This window comes from Platichthys flesus, chromosome 6 (genome assembly GCF_949316205.1).
Source record: "Platichthys flesus chromosome 6, fPlaFle2.1, whole genome shotgun sequence".
NCBI lineage: Eukaryota > Metazoa > Chordata > Actinopteri > Pleuronectiformes > Pleuronectidae > Platichthys > Platichthys flesus.
Genome location: NC_084950.1, coordinates 4,239,332 through 4,260,247, shown reverse-complemented (window position 1 = coordinate 4,260,247; position 20,916 = coordinate 4,239,332). Strand labels below are relative to the sequence as shown.

Sequence of the window (20,916 nt, the reverse complement as noted above, 5' to 3'; positions counted from 1 at the left end):
TTAGATTTAGCTTTCTCTCAGGTCCAACCTCTCCAGCAAGATGGTAGAAATCGGTTTTGTCATTTTTGCAAATCCCTGATAAAAATAAATAAATAAACAAGCAAACAAACGTGGGTGGTAGAATAACAACTTCAGTTTCCCAGAGCAAAACACAAAACCCTCATCGGCTCCTGCAGAGCAGCTCAGAGCAGTGACATCACTCTGGTAATTACACAATAAGAAAACATGAAACCACTTTTCTCTAGAAACGTTAAGTTACTGAGGTTCATCTGTTCTGCAGTTTGAAGACAGAGGAACCATTACAGCACGAGACTGAAGAAGAAATCTTGGAGACCAAAGTGCTGGGCTGCTCTTTTAAGAAGAGGACTGATCAGATCTAAATGTCCATGAAGGAAGAAAACATCCCCTGATGATCCTGCAACAGAGTCAATGGCCACACCAACTTTTTAAAACACAAGTTAATTTAATAACAGTTTCCTCTAGAACAAAAACACCATTACATTTACAATCTCTGTGCGGGGTCTAGAAAAGGTAAACAAACACACAGCGTTGGTCCTTGGTCACATTCATTAATTTAAAATAAAGGTTTTCTTTGGCTACAAACACGAACACACAGCAGCAGCTGGGATCAGAGATCTGAGCGAGCGACTCTGAAGCGTCATCAGGTCGCAGTGTCTGACAGGAAGCTGCTCTGTCTCGCTCCAGCTGTGCTCTCTCTAAACATCAGTCAGCTGGATTAAACAGTCTGAGTGCTGAGCCAGCATGCGCTCACTTCCCCTGTGGGAGTCATGGACCGTGAGTACATGACGGACATGTTGGAAACTTTTGGATAAATTAATTATAATATATTATTCTAAAGCACAGCTGCACTCACACTGATCAGGTCGGTTCCTGTACTTGTGACAAACGGTTTGGTTGAAGTCTCCGCTCCCTGTTCTGGTTCCAGCTGAACTATCTCTGTCACTCCCACATTGATGTTGACTCTTCTCCAGATGAGTCAGACTCAACATAATCTTCCTCTTCCAACAGCCACAGACTGAGATGGACATTTTTACCAGTGCACTAAGTCTGTGGTCAGCCTTTTTATTTCTGATCTTGCAGATTTTTAAGTTTGGAGCAACTGGTTCCAGTGCTGCTGCCAGATTCTTATTATAACTAAGTCATGGAAAAAGATGGATTAAGGCTAAATCAGTGTTTCTCAGTGCTTTCACTTCCACAGATTATTCTCTCAGGCTCATCCTTCCTGGTTTGATGCAGGAAACAGTTCAGCGTCACATTCCTCATCAGCTGTGCTCAGGAGCGTCCCTCTCCGATCTGCATGCCGCCCTCAGGACGAGGCCGTGCCAGCTCTCATGATCCTGAACAGCGAGTTGACATTGTTGCTTTTGATGGCGTCTCGGCAGGCGGAGATCACTTGGTTCTTCGGTTTACCCACTACAGAGGAGGATGTGCAGAGGAGGATGGAAAGAAGAGGATGAATAGGAGACAGATGATTTTAAGCTTGCGCTTCTCACTGTCATTTTTAGCTGAAATCAGTGTTAATGCCTGTTTCTTTTCTTCTTCTTGAGGTTTTCTCTACACACTATCGATCACAACACATTATAAGTGGTCTCTTGTTTCTTACGGCACTGCCATGGACAAAATAAATACACCTCAGAGCCAGAGCTGGAGAAGAGTGTTGTATCCCTGTCAAAATTTTCTTTATTCTTTAATGATATGCTATTTGCATTATGCTACCAAATAAAACCAGCAGAATACAGTGAACAGTTTATCCAGTGGTTAATTAGATGATAGAAACAAACATCACTAATCAGAGAACTTTATGAAATGTGAGTGGACATAACCCAAAGGTCCACAGTGTTTTATATACACACACACTCACACAGACACACACACAGTGGCCTACCTCGGAGTCTACCTGCCCGCTGTATGGCCAAGTTGACCGACTTGAGACAGGCCAGTAGAGCATTGTGGTTGTTGGAGCGGATCTTATACTCGTTGACGAGATCTCTGTTCAGATCATAGAGCTCTCTGTAGCGCTTCTTCATCACGATCCTACAGGAGGCAGATGTGGGAAAGAAAATAAAAACAATTGCCACAGAGCAGATATTTTTCACAGAAGACTTTTTGTATTGTCACTGTATGAAAGGAACAGTTAAAACAGAACATTAATGAGGAATCTTTTATGTAGACTGTTCCACGAGGCTGTGACACCCTGGCTCTGGAAGATGCTGACGGACACAGAAAGCCGTCAGAACTAAACGTTCGCAACTACACATGTGCTTTTCCTATAAATACATAATTATATGGTACCTTCTCTCAGGTTTATTCCGAGGTTTGTTCCCGTTTATTTGTGCTTTGGAAGGTAAACAATTGTGAAACAATCAGAAAATACCTGTTTCTCTCCTTGAGCTGAAGAGGGGGGGGGGGCACATTTCTAATGGTGCACTTTCAATAGTATAACTTTAACATTCTGTCACTGAATTAAGTGTAATTGGTGCAGTAACTCACAAGTCCCCCATTAGGCGAGCGTCCTCTGCTTGCACCAGCATGTTCCTGATGTAGTTGGAGTGGTCGGCCATCTCTGCAGTTAACTTCTGGTGGACGGAGTGGAACTCATCCACCTGGCATGGAGATATTAAAGACCAAGTGTTAATGCACCACAGCGAAAACGTATAATTCTGGTTTAATATATTAACAGGTCGAGGCTACGGTGCAATCACAATAAAGAAAAACAGCTCTTGTAAGAAGTAAAGACACTTCTGCTTTCACAGGAGCTGATGCTACAAAAGCATTTAATAAACTCTTTTAATCAGTGGAGCATGAAAGAAGCAAACAGACGATAGAATAGAAACTGACTTCACAGCCTTGTAAAAAGCTTCTTACGCAGGATAACAGTCATAACAGTGACTCTCCAGGTTCATATGATGAGAAGTGTTTAGAAGCTTTAGAGGAATGAGGCAAACATGTTGGACAGAATCCAAAAATAGCACCAAACCTCAGTGAGTGTAGTTCTCAGCTCTTCAAAGTATTCAGGGAAGTCTGCTTCTGCTGACAGGTCCTCAATCGCCAGGAAGGAGGCCAGTGATTGGACCAGATCTCCCGCCAGGTCGATGTCATCAGTCATCAGAGTGATCTGATTGGTCAGACAAGCAGTTCATTATGTTACTGAGTAAATTCTGTTCATTTTGCACCTGTGAGTAGTTCACAGACATTTCCAAATACTGTGAAACTGAAAATCTCGTTGATTCTCTTCATGTTAACATAAAGCACATTGTCTCTGTGTGTTTGTGTACCTGTCCATTTGAGGCCATGCTGATAGACAACAGTCCTCCTCCTCTCAGTGAATTAAAGGTGACATCAGGATTTTCTACTCCCTCTGGAAGCAGGAAGTTCTGATTCAGCCACATCACCACCTACATTCACACACACGGACACATGTTTAAAACACTGATCAGAATCAATCTTTCTGTTATTCTCTGTCTCAAAGAGAGTCAGTGGGACAGCTCACCCTCTGTGGTCGCTCGCTGATGCTGAAGGTGACACTCCCAGTGGGCGGAGCGGCCGACGAGTCAAAGTTGATGTCGTACATAGAGAAACGAGGAAGCTGACGAGTGATCTCAAACACGTGGAACTGAGTGCTGGAGAGGACAAAACGATAAAGACTAAACTGTGGTGTTACTACAATAACTACAGTTATTGTCCTCGTTATCATGGAGCATTTACAGATATGTACACAAAGTGGTTGTTATTAGCAGATCGCTCATGAATAGGCAGGTCTGGGATCTGTTATTACTCTGCCAAAGAGTTTTTTATCAGTTTGTTTGTCAGCAGAGAATGGATAATTTGTCTGCGTTTAATCAAAGCAGTTTGAAGAAAATGTCTGTGTACATGCAACATGTATCTGATCTCAATATGCATTATGATAATTGTATGTATTATATGTACTTTTTGAGTCTGTTGAGCTCAATGGGAGGATGCAAGGCTGTGTAAGATATCATTAAATCATGAAATGACCTAAACACTCCCACACTTCTTACCTGGACTTCCCTCCCACGAAGGCTTTAATGTGCAGATCCACTGGGATGTCTTTGGGTGGGACGATGGGGACTCTGACAGAGCCCGACAGGTTCTGGACACTGGGGTGGACCACGTGGCTCTCACCCTCAAAGATTCCCTCTGCAAAGATCAGCACTGCGCGGATAATTGTTTCTGAAAAAGGATAAGAGTGGGATTCAGGGATTATTAGTATCAACTCAGTCATATGAAATTCACTGTCAGATATTGGAGATCTTTACCATTTGGTGTTGAAATGCTGAGCTCAATATGAGCCTTCTGGGCCTCTGTAGCCGGTCTCACGGACAGTGCTGTCTGGAGCTGAGTGTTGGCTGGAATTACACCAATCCCACTGTTTGTTTCTGACACACCCTGAAACAATGACAGTTTGTATGGAGGTCAGCAGAAACAATAACACAAAGCCACGTGTCTGACTTTGAAACAAACAGATATGTTAAAAATAACATCAGCAGGGAGGAGATATTGCAAAAAAAGATCTGGATGAAGCGTGACCTGTTCATAAACAGAAACATGTGCACCTTAGCGTTCTCTTCATAGTTCCGTAGCTCGAGCAGCAGATTCTGTCTGCGGTGGCTGAGGTCTCTGATGAGGTCCTGCTCAGCACTGGAGTCCATGAGATTCCCTTTCATGTCCTTACCGGCCGGCAGGTAACCTCGAACTACAGGATACACACATTGATATGAAGTAGGAGAAGTACTGTGAAGTATTTAGGAACTGGGAACTGGAAATGATTGTGATCATGAATAACGTACACAATTTAATCTTTATAAGACTTATTGAAGACATTACATTACTTGTAAAGAGTTAGTATATATTTGTGAAAACATGAATGGACAGTTTATACACTGTATAAATATATTATAATCACAGAAACATATACATGCATTTTTCCATGAATGTTTGTAAAGGTCCATATTCAACCAACATGACACCTGACTCACCCTCTCCTTCTATAGAGGTGCAGATGAGTTGCTGCTGTCCATCCAACCTATAGTCGCCCTCCACCACTCCAGCCACCGAGGAGGAGAGGTTGTCTTTGAAAATGACTTCTCCGGTGCGGTCGCTGCGAGCATCGATCTGAAACGACACAGGGACGAAAAGACAGACTTAGCTGTTGTTAGAAAGATGAGAAATTTGAAATTGGCAGAGAAACATGAAAGTAATCTAATTGCTGATTCTTGATACCAGATCTAATAAACTGACCTTTCCATTTGACCATCCAGTGATCAGCTCCACGACCCCATCAGCATTCAGGTCGAAGGCATGGATGCTCATTGCATGATTCTTAGACTGAGTGGGGATAGAGAGAAAACATTGGAGACATTATTTACATTCTAGTTCAGGTTAAAGTTGGAAGTTAATCAGTTATGACCATAATCATAAGAACTAAAATTATAAAAAGATATAACATTGTACACATATGGCATCTGTAACCCACTAAATGTAAAATGTCAGTACCTTGATCCTCCAGTAGCGGGCGGTGCGGTCATAGACTCCGACAGTGCCATTAGCAAGGGCATAGCCAAACCTGCTGCCATGCATATGGCACAATGATGTTACAGTCTGTGTGAAGAGAAGCAGAGAGAATACTTGTCATTTAAAAAGGTGTTGCTCTGCACCAATGCAGCTTAAAACAAATGAAAAACTAACAAAGATACAAAACACAGTGTAAAGTGCATGAAACCACAACAAAGTAACGTCAAAAATCTGGATCGAGTGAAATATTGACCTCATTCTCAGTCATCTCAGCCACAAGCTCGTCCTCTTTGAACACTCGGATATCGAAGTCCTCAGATCCAACCAGGAGCTACAAACACAACGCACAATGTGAACAAACTAATTTTTCATTTAACAGGAGAGTGTACAGAGAGCTATAGCAAACAGGAGACAGCTCAGAAGAAAGCAACAATCAAAGTGTGTGTCTCAAACTGAGGGACTCACCTCGTTTTTCCCATCACCAGTGAAGTCACAGAGCACCAGAGATCTGACGTTATCGCCTGTTACCTGAGAACAGCATCATGATTATAACGAACAGAAGCTCAACCTGTCTTCCAAGTTAGTTAAACATTGTTTGGTTAGTCCTCGAGCTACTAGATGAAACTTATATGTAAGAATCTTAAGTGTAGTCCAACTTCAAACTAGAGTGCGAGTTCTTACCGTCCAGAAGTGGTCATTGCCCTCATAGTCAAAGCCTTGCAAGGCACAATTCCCTCCAATGATGGCAAGAGGAGACGCGATGTCCCCGAGTTTCCCCAACACGATGGTATTAGCTCCATCGGAAACCTACAGCCACAGAGAACAGAGACAGAAACAAGTTGTTTAAAACCAAGCAAGGCTCATACACTATATGTAAAGCATTGATTTATAGTTTTATGTTAGAAAGTATTTTTCCTCCTCCCATCACCGCTCACCTCTCTGTAAAATACATCAGTGTTGTCGTGGACATCGTAGGCCAGCAGGTTGGTTTGGGATCCCACTAACAATGTGTCCCCAGTGGTGTTGGGTCCCAGCTGTCCTGCTGTCAAACAAGTGACGGCCTGGTTGATGTTGAGCAGCGAGATGTCAGAGTCCTGGGTGCTCTGGCTCAGGCGATGGGCCACGGGTCTCTGACCACGAGCATGAGGGTTGTGGATGAAGACCTTTGACAGGGAAAGAGGGTGTGAGGTAGAAATATGTTAAGTATGATGTGTAGTATTATATTAAGAGTGTTTTTGTAGAGTTAACAAAGGTTGTGATGAGTACAAGTCCAGAAGAGATGTTGGGAAGCACAGAGTGGGTCCCTCTGTTTCTGAAATGTTATGACAAGGCCCCAAAACAAGCAAGCGATTTGTTGTTCAACACCTGAGAAGAATTATATTGTACTCACACAGCAACTACACTGTAATAGAAGGAAGTCAAAGATCTCTATTGTCCTCACCTTTCCGGCCTGTGTGGCAGCAGTTAGACACGGGTGGACTCCATCAAACTTCCCAATAGTCACCATGCGGGGGTTAATCTTGTGGTTGAGCTTCAGGGTGAATATGGGGACCAACATGATGCCTGCTGGGTATCCCTAATCAAACCAGAGCAAAAGATTAAACCAGCAGAAAGACAGTGGGAGACGAGTGTTAATCCAGATCATCTCAGATATCAGATAGAGTCAGATTTAAAGGTATTGTTCACCCAATTCACTTCAATTATATTGGATATGGCTGCAGCCCTGAAACTCCAAAAGTATTTGGGGACTTATACTTATACTATAATGAGTGAACTTTAATTTTTGGGTGTATTGTCCCATTAAGCATTATTTCCAGATTGTGTTGTGATTGTGACATCAAGACATTTCCACACAACATTTAGAAGTGATAATAATATTGTTTAAGATGAACCAGCCTAATGTTGTTTACATTTAAAATGTCTGTCTTTACAAAAACGAACACATGTATTAGTAATTGATCAACAAACACACAACTGATCAATAAATCGTTTCAGTTCCCAAAATGTTCAGATTGTAATTTAAGGTTAAGACAAATAAAGATAAACTCAGAAACACATGCACGGGGAACAGCAGGTCACGCACGTGCACGTGCATGTGCGTGCACGTGCACTTGCGTGATTTTGCTCCACTAATGTCATTAGAGGCTTTACCGCACACACCCATTGGTGGGTCCCGTTGCCTAGCAACACGGGTAGCAAGCTAAAGCTCCCTCATCGAGCTAATCTCTCTCTGTCGCTTCCGGTACAAGTCTATAGATCATACAACAAATACACAATAACACATCAACGACACGCACGATATTAATCATATGCAGCAAAATGCCCGTTTGTTGATTTCATAGGAAGCCTGGCTTAACTAGATGACATTAGCATCGCTAGCTTACATGTCGCCAGACTTAACTCCAACTTACTGACGAGACAGAAAAGTAAGTTTAGCTCTTTAAACAACAACAACACAAACAAACAGTCTCACCTGTTCCGCTCCTCGGCTGCTGGTGTGGGTTTCCTGTTCAGTAATAAAGTAGCACGCTAACGAGCTAGCTACGTAGCGCAACAAGCTGCACGAGATCACAGTGGAATCCCACAACAGCCACCGCTTCCGGTTCCTGTCTGCTGGTTTCAGAATAAAAGCTGCTGACCGTCACACTGATTTCTGAGAGGAGATAAAACTGGTGAAAGAAATATTATAAAATATATTTAGAGAGAAATATGGTTATTTTGATTCTGAATTTAATCAAAGTATCTTTATTTAGCAGCACAATAACCCTTTCATACTAGACACTGACCCAATCACATCATTGCATAGTGATTGGGTTTCAGACCCACTCATTTACCTGTATCTGCAATGTTCTACCCATGTTTATGTGTTTTATGTTTGTATGTCGGTTAAGTGTATAAGTGTATAAACTACTGGATTACCTAAATTTCACACTGGTTTAATAAAGTATCCATCTATCTATCTAGTCTTAAATGTATATGTCCCTTATTGAGCTCTGCACTTCCTTTCTCATCTAGTCTGTGATGCCAGCTTGTTGGTTTCATTCAGATATTTGCTTATTGTCACGTGGTATCACTGCTTATAATGAAATAATAACGAACGCAGGGAAACTACCGGAGTTGTGCGGAAGTTGAAGTAGCTGATGCTTCATGGTAGCTAATGCTAATGCTAGCCAACATTGAATACAGGTAAGTAACGTGAGTTTGTTTGCTTTGTGTCTTTAAAGATATTAAACATGTTCACACTTTAGTTACAGCATCAGCCAAGAAGCTCATGTTGATTTTTATATTCAGTAAAATAAGTAAAACTATGTTGTATAGAAGTTTAAATAGCTAATGCTTCATGGTAGCTAATGCTCATGCTAGCCAACATTGAATACAGGTAAGTTACGTGAGTTTGTTTGCTTTGTGTCTTTATAGTTATTAAACATGTTTACACTTAATTTACAGCAACAGCCAAGAAGCTCATGTCGATTTTTTATATTCAGTAAAATATGTAAAACTAAGCAGTATAGAAGTTAAAGTAGCTGATGCTTGATATTAGCTAATGCTAATGCTAGCCAACCTTGAGTACAGGTGATGCAGGTGGAGCCAAGAAGCTCATGTAGATAATATGTTTGGCCAAATATGTAAAACTATTGCACCAGTTGATCAAATATATCAATGTTTTCAGAATCAAGCAATTTGAAAAGGCTTTAGCATATTGAAGTATTTATACATGTATTGGAATACAGATGTTACTATCTAGGTTGTGTATTTCCTGATAGTTGTACTTTTCTCTTAATTGACACATAGGGCAGATAATTAAGTTAACTCAAGACGAGTTGAAACAAAATGAGATACACAAGTAGAATAAAATGAAAAGGAATAGACGGTTAACAGGTGAATAAAAAACAGTTAAACAATTATAGGTCGGAGATTTCTCTTCCGTTATAAATGGTTCAGACCTCCCTGGGTTTCCAAATTGTATTCATCCTCATCTTCATAATTTATGAAATCACTGTGCACATATGTTTTAAACTCACACTGAATTCTTGCATTTTTTATTTACCTTAGAAACTAGCTCTAGTTGGATGAATATGTGTTATTTGTTTACACTACAAATGAGAATGCCATCTATGGACCAACAAGTCATCAGTGTCTCTCTGTGAGCCATCATCATCTGTAATAATATACTACAATCTGGTGATGTGGTGTATTAGGTCCCTTCAACTCATCTTTTTCAACACCATCGATGTGATTTTTGTGGCATTTGCTATCTGCATTATGTTTTGTTGACACTTTACTTTACTTTTACATGTGTGTGTTTTTGAAATTTATGTAAATGTTATTTCTTGTTTGTCACAGATTCAGTACAAACGAGGCCTGAACGTGTGTCTGATCCATTTGAAGCAGCCTAAATAAAGGTAAAGGAGAATAACCCTCATCTCTTTGACATCCTGTGTATCCATCAGTGATATTTGTTTCCTAACTCCCCGGGTCTTTTAGTTGCATTCACAATCCTCTTTGTGTTCACATATTGTATCAGTGTGAACATATGTTTTAAGATTGCAGCCTTGCATTCTTCATTTACATTAGACATGAACTTAATCCCATCTTAAATAATAAAGTAATCAGTAATAAATTGCTGTAAACTGGTGATGTGGCGTCTTCAGGCCCCCCATCTCATCTTTTAGAACAAAACCATCAGTGTGAATGTTGTCACATTGTTTGTGATGTAGTGAGAGTGGCAAGATGTTTTCTTTTGTCCTGGCAGGACTAGATACAAATTGTAATAGCTGATTCAGCACTTAGTTCAATGTAAAGATCTGCATCTCAGGTGTGATCGGTCTTTTTCTGTTTGCATGGATCAGAACTGTTTAACACAGTGATGTGCAGCTTTTTCACAACTTGACAGACATCAGCTGAAGCTTCTTGTTTCTCCTCATGTCTTTAACATTAAGTTTACTATTTGTGTGAGACCCTCAGAGGCCAAAAGGAGGGCTCGTCCGGGATTTGAACCCGGGACCTCTCGCACCCTAAGCGAGAATCATACCCCTAGACCAACGAGCCATGCACATCTGTGAGTATTCCCACCCACAGTTGTATCTGAGCTCTTCAAACTGGTGATGTGGCAGCTTGGGGATCCAGATTTCATCTGGTCCAGCAGCACCCTCTAGTGGTCACTTTATTTTGTTCTTTGTGCATGACAGACAAGACCCAGACCTGTTCATGTTTAAAATGAAGTTCAATAATGTTTACCACAGACATATTTCTTTTAGATTTCTGTGAGCAGTAAAGTTCTCTGCTCAGATCTGCTGCCTTGTTTCCAATTTTTGTTACTTTTGTGACGACAACACAATTCATTCAACAATAAGAAGTGACAGAAATGTTAAAGAAACATCAGAAACACTCCAGGTTTCATACAGAATTAACAAACCGTTTCACAAGACAACAGCTTTACACATAACAGTCTTTGCAACTTTCATTTACCTTAGACATTAACTTAATCTTAACTTTAATAACATCTGTATTGATATGGTGCAGACTGGTGATGTTGTGTCTTAGGTCCCCTCATCTCATCTATTTAAACACCATCAATGTGATCGTTGTCACATTTGCTGTCTGCATTATGTTTTATTATGATCTGTTCACATGTCAATATTTGTACATGTGCGTTTTTTAAAAGTATGTCTAGATCTATAATGGCAAGATGTTTCTTCTGTCCTGGCAGGACGAGGTAATAATCTTAATAACTGATTTGACACTTAAGTGTCTGAACTTCTCAGGTGTGATCAGTCTTCTCCTGTTTGCATGGATCAGAACTGTTTAACTCAGTGATGTGCAACTTCTTCACAACTTCACAAACATCATCTGAAGCCTCCTGTTTCTCCTCATGTCTTTAATATTAACCTTGTTAGTTGTATGAGACCCTCAGAGGTCAAAGGAGGGCTCGTCCGGGATTTGAACCCGGGACCTCTCGCACCCTAAGCGAGAATCATACCCCTAGACCAACGAGCCATGCACAGCTGTTCACTCTTGTGCATATTCTCATCCCAGACCTGTAATTGAACTTTTCACTGAAGATGAGGCACTCTGGGTTTCCACATTTGATATGGTCCAACAGCTCTCTCTAGTGGTCTAATTATGTTTCACCTTGTGCATGACAAACATGACCCAGACCTGTTCATGCTTAAAATTAAGTTTAACAATAGATTCATAGATTAATTAAAACAACGCTATATTTGAGAAGAAGTCACATTTGTTTCTCAACTCCCTGTTTTTTATAACTTTTTCTTCATCCTCTTTCTTTCCTGGCTGTGTTCTTTTATAATCTCTGTGTGAACATGTGTTTCAATCTTCAGCCTCACGTCTATTTGAACCAAACCATCAGTGTGATTCTTGTCACATTGGTTGTGATGTAGTTTGAGTCACAAGATGTTATCTTCTGTCCTGGCAGGACGAGATAAAAATCCTAACAAGTGTATTTGCTCATGAATGAATGTTAAGACCTGGATGTCTGAACTTCTCAGGTGTGATCAGTCTTCTCCTGTTTGCATTGATCAGAACTGTTTAACTCATGTGCAGCTTTTTAGCAACTTGACGATCATCAGCTGAAGCCTCATGTTTCTCCTCATGGCTTTATTATTTACTTTGTTAGTTGTGTGAGACCCTCAGAGGTCAAAAGGAGGGCTCGTCCGGGATTTGAACCCGGGACCTCTCGCACCCTAAGCGAGAATCATACCCCTAGACCAACGAGCCATGCACAGCTGTTCACTCTTGTGCATATTCTCATCCCAGACCTGTAATTGAACTCTTTCACTGAAGATGTGGCACTCTGGGTTTCCACATTTGATATGGTCCAACAGCTCCCTCTAGTGGTCTAATTATGTTTCACCTTGTGCATGACAAACATGACCCAGACCTGTTCATGCTTAAAATTAAGTTTAACAATAGATTCATAGATTAATTAAAACAACGCTATATTTGAGAAGAAGTCACATTTGTTTCTCAACTCCCTGTTTTTTATAACTTTTTCTTCATCCTCTTTCTTTCCTGGCTGTGTTCTTTTATAATCTCTGTGTGAACATGTGTTTCAATCTTCAGCCTCACGTCTATTTGAACCAAACCATCAGTGTGATTCTTGTCACATTGGTTGTGATGTAGTTTGAGTCACAAGATGTTATCTTCTGTCCTGGCAGGACGAGATAAAAATCCTAACAAGTGTATTTGCTCATGAATGAATGTTAAGACCTGGATGTCTGAACTTCTCAGGTGTAATCAGTCTTCTCCTGTTTGCATGGATCAGAACTGTTTAACTCATGTGCAGCTTTTTAGCAACTTGACGATCATCAGCTGAAGCCTCATGGTTCTCCTCATGTCTTTATTATTAACTTTGTTAGTTGTGTGAGACCCTCAGAGGTCAAAAGAAGGGCTCGTCCGGGATTTGAACCCGGGACCTCTCGCACCCTAAGCGAGAATCATACCCCTAGACCAACGAGCCATGCACTGCTGATCACTCTTGTGCTTCTTCTCGTACCAGACCTGTAAATTAACTTTTCAAAGTTGCAATGTGGCAGTGTTGGTTTCCACATTTCACCTGGTCCAGCAGCTCCATCTGGTGGTCCCATAATTGTATTCATTGTGCATGACAGACAGGACTCAGACCTGTTCATGTTCTTAACTCATTTGAAGATGCGATCCAAAGACTGAGATTAATGAAAACATCATAACATTTGAGAAGGAGTCACTGTTGTCCAGACTGTAGTTTTCTGTTCAGACCTTGTTTCCTGATGTTGTCATGATTGTGACAGCAAGAGATTTCAAAACAACAATTAGAGCTGATAAGAAAGTTTAAAGTTCACCAGGCTGCTGATGAGACTTTCACTTTACAAGGTTAATGGCAAAACATTGAAAACACGTGGTCCGACTCTTTCACTCAGGTTCATTAAACCTTTTGACAAGACGACCCCATCACACATCGGTCTGTGAATCATTCTTACTCTACGTACACGCCTGGTCAATTGTATTATTATTATTCTATTATAAACGAAGGTTTGTTTAAAGGTTTTAAAGTGTATTTGAACACAGCGTGATATTCGTTTACAGCTGCTCCTTCACATAATTCTCCGAGCTTGTGTCTAGATTACAAGATTAGAACTGAAGACTGAAAGGTCATATGTTCAAATTCCCTGTGACCTTTAAACCCTGGCGGCAAAAGAAGGGCTCGTCCGGGATTTGAACCCGGGACCTCTCGCACCCAAAGCGAGAATCATACCCCTAGACCAACGTCAGTGACGATGTGGCAGTCTGGGTTTCCACATTTCATCTGGTTCAACAGCGCCCTCTAGTGGTGTGTCTATGTATCACCTTGTGCATGAAGGTCATGACCCAGACTTGTTCATGCTTAAAATGAAGTTTAATAATAATAGATTCATATATTATAGATACATAGAGAAATTAAAACATTGTTACATTCGAGAAAGAGTCACAGACTTTAGTTTTCTGTTCATAAAATGTACTTGTGCACTTTTTCAAATTAATGTAAATATTATAGTTTTCTTGTTTTGTTTTCAATCTTTCTTGTTGTAGGAGAGTGAATGGAACGTCTCAGGAGGCTTCAGTACAAACTAGACCAGGACATTTATTTAAATAAACTTACCTACACACCAGAGAATAACTCACATGCATCTGATGGGTTCTTGGAATGTTTCTGTATAATCTCTGTGTGAACATATATTTTAATCTTCAGCCTCTCGTCTATTTGAGCAGAACTATAAATTTGATTGTTGTCACGTTGGCTGTGATGTAGTTTTAGTGACAACATGTTTTCTTCTGTCCTTGCAGAACTAGATAAAATCTAATAACTGATTTGACACTTAATTCAATGTAAAGATCTGGATTTATCTGAACTTCTTAGGTGTGATCAGTCTTTTCCTGTTTGCATGGATCAGAATTGTTTAACTCAGTGATATGCGGCTTTTTTACAACTCTGCAAACATCAGCTGAAGCCTTTTGTTTCTCTTCATGTCTTTAATATTACGTTTATTATTTGTGTGAGACCTTCAAAGGTCAAAAGGAGGGCTCGTCCGGGATTTGAACCCGGGACCTCTCGCACCCTAAGCGAGAATCATACCCCTAGACCAACGAGCCATGGGACTCTGTGATTCAACATTTGATGTGGTCCGACAGCTCCCTCTAGTGGTCTCATTATGTTTCACCTTGTGCATGACAAACATGACCAAGACCTGTTATATTTGGGAAGAAGTCACATTTGTTTCTCAACTCCCTGCTTTTTATAACTTTATCTTCATCCGCTTCCTTTCCTGGTTGTGTTCTTTTATAATCTCTGTGTGAACATGTGTTTCAATCTTCAGCCTCACGTCTATTTGAACCAAACCATCAGTGTGATTGTTGTCACATTGGTTGTGATGTAGTTTGAGTCACAAGATGTTATCTTCTGTCCTGGCAGGACGAGATAAAAATCCTAACAAGTGTATTTGCTCATGAATGAATGTTAAGACCTGGATGTCTGAACTTCTCAGGTGTGATCAGTCTTCTCCTGTTTGCATTGATCAGAACTGTTTAACTCATGTGCAGCTTTTTAACAACTTGACGATCATCAGCTGAAGTATGGAGGACCATACATGACATAAGTAAAAATAAGTAAATAAATAAATGTATAAATAAATACAGAAATAAATAAATAAATGAATAAATAAATATGTTAATACCAAAACAAATGTCAAAAGAAATGTCTTAAACATATTTTAACATTTATTTTTTCCCTGATACATTTCCTTTGCATTTGCAGTGTCCTTATGCTAATGAGAAAGGCGGGCCTAACCGCAGTCTCATGCAGGATTGGTCACAGGAGTGTAATGATCCAGCCCTACTACTTCTGCCTTTCAATGCTGGTGTCCAGTAGCTGTTTGCAGCGTTGAGCCAGTTCACACTTAAAATGAACTAGTTCAAGTTCAGAGGGTTAGATAAGGTTATTTTTTATTGGGATGATTTAGCTGTCAGTAATCCTGACTGTGAGCGTCACGTCTCGTGATGTACTGAGCACAATGAGTGAGCCGAGAGGAGGAGGAGGAAACAGAAACTCCAGCTCGGTACAAACCACCTGCCGCCTCTGCTGTGATCATGAAGCCGCTGATCTCTGAGCAGATGTGACCAGAGAAACTCTGTGTTTCCACTGTTTCCACTGTTCCACAGAGTCACTAACTGGCTGCTTCACGGTGAAGAGCTCAAGTCTCAGTCACTGCCCGTGTCTCTGAGCGAGTGTGTGACAGAGCGCAGGGGCTGTGTGTGTGTAGCTCAGTTGACCAATCCTGCTCGAGACTGAGGTTAGGCCCGCCTTTCTCATTAGCATAAGGACACTGAAATGTGGAAATAAATAAATGTGGAAATAAATAAAAGTTGCAATAAAAGTGGAAATAAATAAATAAATGTGGAAATAAGTTTAAGACATTGATTTATTTAATTCTGCATTTATTTCCATATTTATTTATTTATTTCCACATTTATTCCAACTTTTATTTTTCGATTTCAGTGTCCTTATGCTAATGAGAAAGGCGGGCCTAACCTCAGTCTCGAGCAGGATTGGTCAACTGAGCTACACACACACAGCCCCTGCGCTCCGCCACACAATCGCTCTGAGACACGGGCAGTGACTGAGACTTGAGCTCTTCACCGTGAAACAGCCGCTCAGTGACTTTGTAGAACAGTGGAAACAGTGAAAACACAGAGCTTCTCTGGTCACATCTGCTCAGAGATCAGCGGCTTCATGATCAGAGCAGAGGCGGCAGGTGGTTTGTACCGAGCTGGAGTTTCTGTTTCCTCCTCCTCCTCTCGGCTCGATCATTGTGCTCAGTACAACACGAGACGTGACGCACACAGTCAGGACTACTGACAGCTAAATCATCCCAATAAAAAATAACCTTAACTAACCCTCTGAACTTGAACTAGTTAATTTTAAGTGTGAACTGGCTCAACGCTGCAAACAGCTACTGGACACCAGCAGTGAAAGGCAGAAGTAGTAGGGCTGGATCATTACACTCCTGTGACCAATCCTGCATGAGACTGCGGTTAGGCCCGCCTTTCTCATTAGCATAAGGACACTGCAAATGCAAAGGAAATGTATCAGGGAAAAAATAAATGTTAAAATATATTTAAGACATTTCTTTTGGTATTAACATATTTATTTATTTATTTCTGTATTTATTTATTTCCATTTTTATTTATTCATTTATTTCTGTATTTATTTATACATTTATTTATTTATTTATTTTTACTTATGTCATGTATGGTCCTCCATACTGAAGCCTCATGGTTCTCCTCATGTCTTTATTATTAACTTTGTTAGTTGTGTGAGACCCTCAGAGGTCAAAAGGAGGGCTCATCCGGGATTTGAACCCGGGACCTCTCGCACCCTAAGCGAGAATCATACCCCTAGACCAACGAGCCATGCACATCTGTTCACTCTTGTGCTTCATCTGGTACCAGACCTGTAATTGAACTTTTCAAGGTTGCAATGTGGCATTGTTGGTTTCCACATTTCACCTGGTCCAGCAGCTCCTTCTGGTGGTCCCATAATTGTATTCATTGTGCATGACAGACAGGACCCAGACCTGTTCATGTTCTTAACTCATTTGAAGATGCGATCCATAGACTGAGATTAATGAAAACATCATAACATTTGAGAAGGAGTCACTGTTGTCCAGACTGTAGTTTTGTGTTCAGACCTTGTTTCCTGATGTTGTCATGATTGTGACAGCAAGAGATTTCAAAACAACAATTAGAGCTGATAAGAAAGTTTAAAGTTCACCAGGCTGCTGATGAGACTTTCACTTTACAAGGTTAATGGCAAAACATTGAAAACATATGGTCCGACTCTTTCACTCAGGTTCATTAAACCTTTTGACAAGACGACCCCTTCACACATCGGTCTGTCAATCATTCTTACTCTACGTGCACGCCTGGTCAATTGTATTATTATTATTCTATTATAAATAAAGTTTGTTTAAAGGTTTTAAAGTGTATTTGAACACAGCGTGATATTCTTTTACAGCTGCTCCTTCACATAATTCTTCGAGCTTGTGTCTAGATACAAGATTAGAACAGAAGGCTGAAAGGTCACTTGTTCAAATTCCCTGTGACCTTTAAACCCTGGAGGCAAAAGAAGGGCTCGTCCGGGATTTGAACCCGGGACCTCTCGCACCCAAAGCGAGAATCATACCCCTAGACCAACGAGCCAAAGAACAATGGTTCACTTATGTGGTTAATATAGTTCCAAACCTGTAATTGAAGTCTGTCAGTGACGATGTGGCAGTCTGGGTTTCCACATTACATCTGGTCCAACAGCGCCCTCTAGCGGTGTCTGTATGTATCACCTTGTGCATGAAGGTCATGACCCAGACTTGTTCATGCTTAAAATTAAGATTCACAGATTATAGATACATAGAGAAATTAAAACATTGTTACATTTGAGAAAGAGTCACACACTTAAGTTTTCTGTTCAGAAAATGTACTACTGCATTTTTTCAAATTAATGTAAAAATTATAGTTTTCTTGTTTTGTTTTCAATCTTTCTTGTTGTAGGAGAGCGAATGGAACGTCTCAGGAGGCTTCAGTACAAACAAGACCAGGACATTTATTTAAATAAAGTTACCTACACACCAGAGAATAACTCACATGCATCTGATGGGTTCTTGGAATGTTTCTGTATAATCTCTTTGTGAACATATATTTTAATCTTCAGCCTCTCGTTATTTGAACAAAACCATCAGTTTGAATGTTGTCACATTGTGTAGTTTTAGTGACAACATGTTTTCTTCTGTCCTTGCAGAACTAGATAAAATCTAATAACTGATATGACACTTAATTCAATGTAAAGATCTGGATTTATCCGTGTGTGAACTTCTCAGGTGTGATCAGTCTTTTCCTGTTTGCATGGATCAGAACTGTTTAACTCAGTGATATGCGGCTTTTTTACAACACTGCAAACATCAGCTGAAGCCTTTTGTTTCTCTTCATGTCTTTAATATTAAGTTTGTTAGTTGTGTGAGACCCTCAGAGGTCAAAAGAAGGGCTCGTCCGGGATTTGAACCCGGGACCTCTCGCACCCTAAGCGAGAATCATACCCCTAGACCAACGAGCCATGCACAGCTGTTCACTCTTGTGCATTTTATCATCCCAGAACCGTAATTGACCTCTTTCACTGAAGATGTGGCACTCTGGGATTCAACATTTTATCTGGTCCAACAGCTCGCTCTAGTGGTCTCATTATGTTTCACCTTGTGCATGACAAACATGACCCAGACCTGTTCATGCTTAAAATGAAGTTTAATAATAGCTTCATAGTTTATAGATAAATAGATGAATTAAAACAACGCTATGTTTGAGAAGAAGACACATTTGTTTCTCAACTCCCTGTTTTTTATAACTTTATCTTCATCCTCTTTCTTTCCTGGTTGTGTTCTTTTATAATCTCTGTGTGAACATGTGTTTCAGTCTTCAGCCTCTCGTCTATTTGAACCAAACCATCAGTGTGATTCTTGTCACATTGGCTGTGATGTAGTTAGAGTCACAAGATGTTATCTTCTGTCCTGGCAGGACGAGATAAAAATCCTAACAAGTGTATTTACTCATGAATGAATGTTAAGACCTGGATGTATTAACATCTCAGGTGTGATCAGTCTTCTCCTGTTTGCATTGATCAGAACTGTTTGAAACATCATTACATTTGAGAAGGAGTCACTGTTGTCCAGACTGTAGTTTTGTGTTCAGACCTTGTTTCCTGATGTTGTCATGATTGTGACAGCAAGAGATTTCAAACAAGAAGCTGATAAGAAAGTTTAAAGTTCACCAGGCTGCTGATGAGACTTTCACTTTACAAGGTTAATGGCAAAACATTCAAAACACGTGGTCCGACTCTTTCACTCAGGTTCATTAAACCTTTTGACAAGACGACCCCATCACACATCGGTCTGTGAATCATTCTTACTCTACGTACACGCCTGGTCAATTGTATTATTATTATTCTATTATAAACAAAGTTTGTTTAAAGGGTAATAAGTGTAGTTGAACACAGCATGATATTCTTTTACAGCTGCTCCTTAGCTTAATTCATCGAGCTTGTGTCTAGATCATGAGATTAGAACTGAAGACTGAAAGGTCATATGTTCGAATTCCCTGTGACCTTTAAACCCTGATGGGTTCTTGGAATGTTTCTGTATAATCTCTGTGTGACATATATTTTAATCTTCAGCCTCTCGTCTATTTGAGCAGAACTATAAATTTGATTGTTGTCACATTGGCTGTGATGTAGTTTTAGTGACAACATGTTTTCTTCTGTCCTTGCAGAACTAGATAAAATCTAATAACTGATTTGACACTTAATTCAATGTAAAGATCTGGATTTATCTGAACTTCTCAGGTGTGATCAGTCTTTTCCTGTTTGCATGGATCAGAATTGTTTACCTCGGTGATATGCGGCTTTTTTACAACTCTGCAAACATCAGCTGAAGCCTTTTGTTTCTCTTCATGTCTTTAATATTACGTTTATTATTTGTGTGAGACCCTCAAAGGTCAAAAGGAGGGCTCGTCCGGGATTTGAACCCGGGACCTCTCGCACCCTAAGCGAGAATCATACCCCTAGACCAGTGGTTCTCAACCTTTTTTCAGTGAAGTACCCCCTTCGAAGAAAAAATTCTGCCGAGTACCCCCTAACCAGGGCAAAGCATTTTTGGTTAAAAGAAAGATGTAATGTGATTTATTAAGCCTTGGTACTAGACACATTCAAATTTAAAACTCCATCAATGTCCATAACATTGCTCATTTGTAGTGGTCTCTCTTGAACTATTTCGAAATAAAAAGATATAAAAATAACTAAAGACTTTTATTATTATCTCAATATAAATAAAGATTTGTGCACCTCAAAATAATTATCAACTTAAAGTGACCTCTTAATAAAGATATGTTCTCAAACTGAACTCATAAACTTAATTATAGCTAAACTTCTTCCAAAAAAATAAATCATTAACTTAGTTTTAAATAAAAGATTAGCTCAAAACATATTTTTTTAATATTTATCATCTTAAAATATCTTCTTTAAAGATCGAAAAGAATACTGACAGGTAGCTTGTTTCCGTTTGCTTCTTGGAGGCTTTTCGCATCGTGTCTTGAGATGACCTGAATTCAGAAAGTTTCCTCTTAAAAAACTCAGGTGGCTTACCAACATGACTTTCATATTTGCTCGCTTTAAGGTCATACAATTTCATTTCCGCTTTTGTATTACATGCTTTTATTTTGAAAGGGTACCGGTAGAGACGCAGACTTCCTGTTATGAATCATTAACTTCACAACGGAAAACTTTTACGTTTT

The 20,916-nt window shown here is 40.0% G+C and overlaps 1 protein-coding gene and 8 non-coding genes across 9 annotated transcripts; all 9 read right to left on the bottom strand.

The window, feature by feature from the left end:
* Positions 1–311: 311 nt before the first annotated feature.
* bbs2 (Bardet-Biedl syndrome 2) lies at positions 312–8,119 on the bottom strand. Its single transcript, XM_062390848.1, has 18 exons — positions 8,027–8,119; positions 6,995–7,129; positions 6,489–6,716; positions 6,235–6,360; positions 6,019–6,081; positions 5,807–5,884; positions 5,536–5,640; positions 5,281–5,367; positions 5,019–5,154; positions 4,596–4,735; positions 4,299–4,428; positions 4,041–4,212; positions 3,512–3,641; positions 3,297–3,416; positions 2,999–3,136; positions 2,512–2,624; positions 1,907–2,055; positions 312–1,434 (listed from the first exon to the last, which is right to left on the bottom strand). The coding sequence occupies exons 2-18, from the start codon at positions 7,109–7,111 to the stop codon at positions 1,328–1,330; spliced, it is 2,139 nt and encodes a 712-aa protein (XP_062246832.1). The 5' UTR covers positions 7,112–7,129; positions 8,027–8,119; the 3' UTR covers positions 312–1,327.
* A 2,411-nt stretch (positions 8,120–10,530) lies between these two features.
* Positions 10,531–10,602, bottom strand: trnap-agg (transfer RNA proline (anticodon AGG)). The gene has a single exon. It is a non-coding gene; the product is annotated as a tRNA-Pro (tRNA).
* Positions 10,603–11,478: 876 nt separating this feature from the next.
* On the bottom strand, positions 11,479–11,550 carry trnap-agg (transfer RNA proline (anticodon AGG)). The gene has a single exon. It is a non-coding gene; the product is annotated as a tRNA-Pro (tRNA).
* A 669-nt stretch (positions 11,551–12,219) lies between these two features.
* On the bottom strand, positions 12,220–12,291 carry trnap-agg (transfer RNA proline (anticodon AGG)). The gene has a single exon. It is a non-coding gene; the product is annotated as a tRNA-Pro (tRNA).
* A 670-nt stretch (positions 12,292–12,961) lies between these two features.
* On the bottom strand, positions 12,962–13,033 carry trnap-agg (transfer RNA proline (anticodon AGG)). The gene has a single exon. It is a non-coding gene; the product is annotated as a tRNA-Pro (tRNA).
* A 1,577-nt stretch (positions 13,034–14,610) lies between these two features.
* On the bottom strand, positions 14,611–14,682 carry trnap-agg (transfer RNA proline (anticodon AGG)). Its single transcript has one exon. It is a non-coding gene; the product is annotated as a tRNA-Pro (tRNA).
* A 2,244-nt stretch (positions 14,683–16,926) lies between these two features.
* On the bottom strand, positions 16,927–16,998 carry trnap-agg (transfer RNA proline (anticodon AGG)). Its single transcript has one exon. It is a non-coding gene; the product is annotated as a tRNA-Pro (tRNA).
* A 717-nt stretch (positions 16,999–17,715) lies between these two features.
* trnap-ugg (transfer RNA proline (anticodon UGG)) lies at positions 17,716–17,787 on the bottom strand. The gene has a single exon. It is a non-coding gene; the product is annotated as a tRNA-Pro (tRNA).
* Positions 17,788–18,619: 832 nt separating this feature from the next.
* On the bottom strand, positions 18,620–18,691 carry trnap-agg (transfer RNA proline (anticodon AGG)). The gene has a single exon. It is a non-coding gene; the product is annotated as a tRNA-Pro (tRNA).
* Positions 18,692–20,916: the final 2,225 nt, after the last annotated feature.